Consider the following 6,664-nt stretch of genomic DNA (forward strand, 5'->3'; position numbering starts at 1 on the left):
CCGGGGGGCTGCAGGGCCATCTGCCCCTCTCCCAGGTGCTGGCAATGGCTCATTTCCCTCCCGGCCCTGCCTCGACCGTCTGCTGCCGGCGCCTCCCCTGCCACGGTGTGCGGGTTATTCCACTCTAATTCCCTCCGCTGCCTGCCACGGGATGGGTATTTTTATCCTGGCACCAGGCTCTGGCAGAGTATCTCCCCTGCTTTTTTGGCTGCGTGGTGTTTCTTCCACCTCCCAAATTCAGGGGGAGTGTCTACACAGTGCAGATCCTGGCGGGAGCTCAGCGTGATCAGGGATGCTCCGCTGTGCCTTCTTCGCCCAGCATCTACCTCCGCATCCACTACTGCTCATCCAGCCTCCAGCACCCCATTGCACTGTCCCAGCCCAGCCATACCTCCCTCTCACTGCTGGAGCACTGGGAATGAGGCTTTTCCTGACTAAACCTGGAAGTGTGACAGGTACTGCATGTGCCGTGGGTGTCATGAGTTTGAGCAGTACTCAGCGAGGACTGATCGAGTCAAACACGAGCAAGAATCAATCACCTTCAAGGACAGACATCCTCAGTATCCTGCCACTCCTCAGGGCTCTGACAACCCCAACATCCAGATCATATTTCCGGGAGTCACTTATCCAGGGTGCTGAGGTCTACCTGTCCTGCAAAACAGGGGATTTGTCACAAAATCTACTGGATTTCAAGGGAATGTAATTTATTGTCTTTAATAAACACTAATTTTGGTTTCTCCACCTCCTCTGCTCTCAGGTTTTTGTCTTGAGCCCTAAGAGGGTCCCCAGGGGTCATTGAGGGGGACTGGGGACCCTCATCCCTGTCTCTGTAGGAGCAGAGCTGGGGTGTCCCCTCCTCTGCTCCAGCAGTGCCCTCCCTCCCTGTGCTCCCTGGGGACACGAGGCAGCCAAAGCAAGGTTTGACCTTGTTTTCACTTCCCATCCTTTTATTTTTTGTGTGCGTGGAAAACACGGAGCAGAACAACACGAGCCGTTGTTACGTAAAATCCCCTGTGCTCCAATAGGTTTTTGTGGCGGGCGAGGAAGGGCTGGGCTGAGCTGGGAGACAAGGCAGAAGGGCTGGAGCAAACGATGGGGGGAATTTTGGGGGCATATTTTGAGCTGTGATCCCAGCCAAGCTCCTCCAGACACTGCCTCCCCCCTTAGCTCCTGCCCCTGTGCCGGCTGCTCCATGCCCAAGCCGGTGCAGAGCTTTCCAGGCAGATGCAACAAGGCATTTTTATATCTTTTTGTTATTATTATACCGGGCTGAGATTATATCCTGAGGCTTTTAAAGCGCTTTCCAAGCCCGTGTCCTCCCCCAGCCCGTGGCTGCACCGGCTGGATGCGGCAGCCGGCGCGGATAATCACGTCTGCCTTTACGCTCGGCCGACGCCGCGGCCGATTCCGGAGCCTTTGGAAGAGGGATGAGGCTCCGGATGCTCCCCCTGGGGTGATGGAGCTCAGGGCACTCTGGCTTTGTGTCGGGGTGGATGTGAGACACCTGCATCAGGGCTTTTCGGCGGAGCACTGCCCAAATGTCACTGCCTGAATGTCACTGCCTGGGCTGGAGGGAAGGTGGCACGGAGTGAGCAGTCCCCAGCCTGGCAGTGTGGCCTCTGTCACGCTCAGGTCTCATCCCTGCCATCATCCAGTCCTTCCAAAGGACTCTTCCAGCCCTCATGGGGTGGCTCTCGAGGCCAGATTGTCACCCAGGGGATGGCAGATGGGTTGTCACCCTGGTGGTGCCAGCCTGTGGGTTGATGTGAGTTCAGGCACTCAATGGGTTGGGGAGAGCTGGGTCAGTGTGTGGAGCCAGCCCTGGGCTTTCCCGGTGCTCTTTAATCGGGATTAATCCCAATAGCTGGAGCAGCAGTAGTGGGATGGATGGGGCCATCCATTCCCGCAGCAGCTCGCAGGGAGGTTTAATTGCCTGCAAAAGGAAGGGAGATCCCTCAGCCTTCCATGGCAGTTCATTTGTTTCAGCACTTTAGCAATTGTTCATTTAATGCTTTATCCATCAGGGTAATCCCATGCTCATCCCATGCTCACCAGCAGAAAGGAGGGAGATCCTATGGTCGGGTGGGAAGGGCAGGAGTTTTAGCCATGAAATTTATGTTATTTGATCAATAAAACTGATGTAATTTTATCAATAAAAGTCTCCACTCTTGGCATCCATCCTGGTTTGTTTGGACAAATCCATCCCAATCCTGGCCCCATAGGTGAGAGAATTATACAGAGAATGTAGATGAGGAAAAATACACTTTCTGCTTTAATCCACACTAATTCTTTGCTTTAAGTTTTTTTAGTCTGTGGGTTGATGCCTGGAGTGGTTGTATGGTGTGAAGGCAGCCAGGATACTCAGGGATCCAGTGGCAAGGAATGCTGGATACTGGGATGCATCTCGATGGGCAGGGAAAAGGCAGGAGAGGGATTGCCTGCACCTGCTCCCTCTATCCCGACCTCTCCTTCCTGTTAGAGCACCGGGACAGCGGCGGGAGCAGGGATGCAGGCTCGGAGCATCCTCGGATCTCCCGATGCTTTGCCGGGAATGCTTCCCTGGGAATGCTTTGCTGAGGCTTAACACGTCGCGCGGAGCCGGGCGGGGGGGAGCGCGTGCTGCTTGGCTTTTCACATGCCTGGGGGTCATGGTGCCTCCTAAAATAAACCCGCTGAGCTTCACGCGGCATTTGCGTGGCGGCACGTGGGCAGGGAGAGAGCACCGAGCGGAGCCCAAGGGTCGGGGATGGGGCTGAGGGGAAGGAGGGGCAGCAGAAAAGGGCGAGGGAGAGGATCCTGACGGGTTGTGGGTGGGATGAACCGAAGGGCTGAACCCCCTAACCCATGGTCCTGCGTTTCAGGTGGGATCCCACGGGATGTTTATTGATCCCGCCTTGCCATCAGCCCGGGATTTAAACACCAAGGGCTCGGTCTGTGCCTGCTCCCTGCTATCCCTTTCCTGGTGGGGGATTAGATCAGCTTGGGCTGAGCTTCATCAGGTATGATCTCTTTTCAGAGCTAAAGCTGCTCCTGCCAATCTTCGCTCTCATTTCTCCCCAGCTCCCAAAGCTGTGTGGGGCTGGATGCAGGATTTGATGGGGGCAGGTGTCCCCAGAGCTGCTGATGGGTGTCCTGGTCCCATGAGCTTGGTGGTTGTGAGGATGTGTGTCCCCATGGGCAGAGCATCATGTCTGAGCCACCTCTGTCTGTCCTGCCAGAGGTGTCTGCACTCTCAGGGATGGGTACCAGGACTTTCCCAGGACTACCTGGCCCTGGCCCAGGGGACTGGGGACAACAGAAAGGAACCCCCTCTCCCCTCAGCCCCAGCCATGGTCTGATCCAGCATCCTTGTAATAATAGCCTTAATAACAATGATAATTAATAACAATAATATCAGCTTCCCAGCACCCTCTCCTGTGCTTTCCTGGATGACCCACCTCCTCCACAAAACAGATCGCAGTTACTCAGCTCCCTTGGGATTTGGAGCGATAAATTCCCAGCCCATGCCAAGTTTTTCCAGGAAGCCTCACCACGGGAGCTCACTGCCTGCTCTGTCAGGCTGGAGCTGCTCCAACTGGGTGTCACACCTGTACTTATCATGGGCTTGTCCCTGGACAGGCACATCCTTGCTCGGAGCAGCACCATGGACATCCCACAGTGTCCATGAGACTGAGTGTTCTGAAGGTTTTATATTAAAATTACCAAAAATCTGTGGAAAATAGGAATTTTGTTCGCTTTTAAACTCAACTCCTGACAATGAGCTGCTCATAGCATCCATTTGGTCCCAAATGTGACCACAACCAGGAGTGATGCTTTCTTCAGGATGCTGCTGCCAGGGAATTCTCCCTTGAGCTCTCATCCCTGCCCTGGAAATGGGCACCCCAAGACCTTGGTCAGGAAAACAGTGCTCGAGGAGAGAAATAAATGCATAGACATCTCCTGGTATTTATTCCACCGGTTATAACAGTACCATGGCACGGGGACAGCACAGGAGGTGGAGGGACACTCAAGCGAGCACAGAACACAACCACAGCACGACGGAGGGGGATAAGGAAGAAGACATTGTCCCATATCACTTTGTTCTTCTCCTGGAAGGAACAAGGACAGGAGCAGATCCCACCCTAGTAGAGGGAGGATGTACACCACTGCTCCAGGGAAGGGCTGGTGTGGACTCAGCTGAGCACCAGCGAGAGCTTTTATTCCTCTCTGGTGTTGATTCAGGCTTCAGCCTTCTGGTCCTCAGCACTCCTCTTCCCACAGGGAGAAATGGGATCAGATAGCAGGTCAGATAGCAGGTCGTTCCTGGCTGGCTCCTTTAGAGGGGCCCTCAAGGGCAGAGGGGTTGGTGTTCCTTGCATGGACAGGATGTTATTTCTCGTGTGATGGGTACGGGACGCTGGGAGGAGGGTTGTTCTGCACCGTGCCTCGTCCTTGTGAAGCAAGTCAGAGTCTCCCAGTCATTGCCAGGAGGTTGGGTGGAAATGTGGAGGCAGAGACACGGTGTGTGGCCACCACACAGCCTCCTTCCCACACTGCCACGGGTCAATAACACTGCAAGGTCACCCAGGGCTCTCCTTCCCTGCAACCCCCTGGCTCTGGCTACAGACACCACTGCCATGGGCAGGGAAAGAAGAGGTGTTGGAGGACAGGGGGGACATGCTGGCTCTTGGCTCTAACCTCAGACCGGAGAACAAAACGAAAACCACACACCAGGAACATCTGGGTCAGGGACTGAGGCATCACACAGCTCAGGAGGACCTGAGTGACACACGGCAAGGGTGACAACATCGGTGGGGTCCCTGCCACAGGCAGCAGCCACCGCCAGCCCCTCCCTGCTCGCCCACCGGTGCCCCATCACATCACGGAGCATTTCTCCGCCGATTGCTTCAGGTCCTCTAGCGTGGCTGAAGCTTTGTCCTTCAAGGAATCAAGGTCCAGGTTCTGGATGTTGGTGAGCTGGCCAATAACTGAGTTCTTCTCTTCCTCCTCCTCGTTGTCCTGCTCAATCATCTTGGCCAGCTCTTTGGGCAGCTCCACATCACCTCCCACCAGCTGGATCTGGTTGTCATCTGCTTCATTCTGGAACAGGCCGGGAGAAAGACAGGAGGGGAGATGTTGCAGTGGGAAGGGGTTTCTTGCTTGTGCAAGCTCCACAGCAGGGGCTTTGGGCTCTCTTCCCATTTTAAAGTCCGTGTGGGATGGTCCCTGGGGCTGAGGGTGGGATGTTGATCCAGAGTGCTGAGCAGAGCCCAGGTGCTCACAGCAAGAGCTGAGATGAAAACCCATGTGCAGCACCAGAACAAACTGGTTTGCAGCTCACATTGTGGGGGGGTTAGGCATCCAATTAAGCTACACGTATGCTTAACGACTGCTCCCACCGGCAGTCGGGATCAGCTCTGTGCCAGGAGCCACGGGGAGACTCGGGATGAGGCAGCCTGGCTGCCAAGCAGGATCAGTAATGAGCAGAAGAAACTTGTCAGAAGATGAGAAGGGACATCTCAAGCACGACAAAGCAGCGAAAGGATCGGGGCACCAGATCTGAACAAATCCCCATTCCCCCTGGAGAACAAAAAAATCTCCATCTCCTCCTTCTCTGCCTTTTCTGCCTTTTGGCAGGGGAAAAAAAGAAATTCTCCAGCTGTTTATTTCCTGGTGTTAAAAGGGGAGTGGGAAGCAGGGGGGTGGGAATCCAGGTTGGGGGAACAATGCCAAACAATCAGAACAGTCTCACTTGGTTTAGCCGACCCTTCAGAACTAATATTAGCCCAGCTCCAATCTGGAGTATTCACCACTGAGACACTCTTCCTGAATAAAGGGTGGCTTTGGGAGGAGAAGATTTTGTGGAAATTCCAAGAATAGCTGAATTATGCCTTGATTAAATTGTTCTTAGTGAATCGTTCATTGGGCGGAAATCCCAAAATTGGAGTTTGGGTGGGAGATGTTTGCCAAATAATCCAGGGAGAGGAGCTGGCTAATCCAGCTGGGAAGGTGTAACCCTGGCTCTGCTCCCAGCTCCAGGGAGCCTGGGGTGAAGGTGGCTTTCCTTCATCCAGCTGGATTTAGGGGGCAAAAGAGAGGAACAGGGGGATCAAATAAGGCCAAGGGTCCTGCTGTCTGGGGCTGGTGGTCTGCAGTGCTCAGGGGTGATGGAAAGGGGCCAAAATTTGGGGAGAAGGATGGTATTTGAGGGGAATTGGTTTGTACTGGGGTTTTGTGGCTCAAAACCTGCCCAGCTAAGGGGGTCTGCGTCCTTTTCCCTCCCCGTTCCCAGCACACCCGTACCTTGGGGAGCCTGTACTTGTCTCGGAAGTGGGACCTGACCGTGGCTCTCTCTGCCTTGCGCTGGGCAAACTGGGCATCTCTCTCCATCCTGCAAACCACACAGGGCACTTACCAACAACCCGTGCCTCCCCTCCCGGGGTTTGAGCATCCCCCCAACATCAGGACACCCCATTTTCTCTGAAAACTCCACGTTCCCCACAATTTCCTCCCCCCAGCGCAGCCTGAAAGGAGAAAACAATCCCATCTCCCGGGCGAGGAAGAGGATTAAGGGATTAGGGGGCTCATCAAACTCCCTCACGGTCCTGCTGTCCTCAACGCTCTCTCCCCCCAGCTCCCATGCGTGGGGTGGGGGCTGCAGTGGGAGCACCCCCTTTTCTCAGGG

At 54.8% G+C, this 6,664-nt stretch overlaps 2 protein-coding genes across 2 annotated transcripts in view; one reads left to right on the plus strand and one right to left on the minus strand.

Annotated features, from left to right (window-relative positions):
* ULK3 (unc-51 like kinase 3) overlaps nt 1-1,879 on the plus strand; it is a 6,837-nt gene extending 4,958 nt beyond the window's left edge. Inside the window, 2 exon segments of the mRNA XM_009078217.1 lie at nt 1,326-1,495; nt 1,865-1,879. Coding sequence (XP_009076465.1) covers nt 1,326-1,495; nt 1,865-1,879 — 185 coding nt within the window.
* A 2,975-nt stretch (nt 1,880-4,854) lies between these two features.
* The window catches only part of CPLX3 (complexin 3), a 2,041-nt gene continuing 231 nt past the window's right edge, over nt 4,855-6,664 (minus strand). Inside the window, exons 2-3 of the mRNA XM_009078216.1 lie at nt 6,283-6,370; nt 4,855-5,079 (exon numbers count right to left, since the gene is read on the minus strand). Coding sequence (XP_009076464.1) covers nt 4,855-5,079; nt 6,283-6,370 — 313 coding nt within the window. The remainder of the gene's footprint in view (nt 5,080-6,282; nt 6,371-6,664) is intronic.

This window comes from Acanthisitta chloris, unplaced genomic scaffold, assembly GCF_000695815.1.
Source record: "Acanthisitta chloris isolate BGI_N310 unplaced genomic scaffold, ASM69581v1 scaffold17, whole genome shotgun sequence".
Lineage (NCBI taxonomy): Eukaryota > Metazoa > Chordata > Aves > Passeriformes > Acanthisittidae > Acanthisitta > Acanthisitta chloris.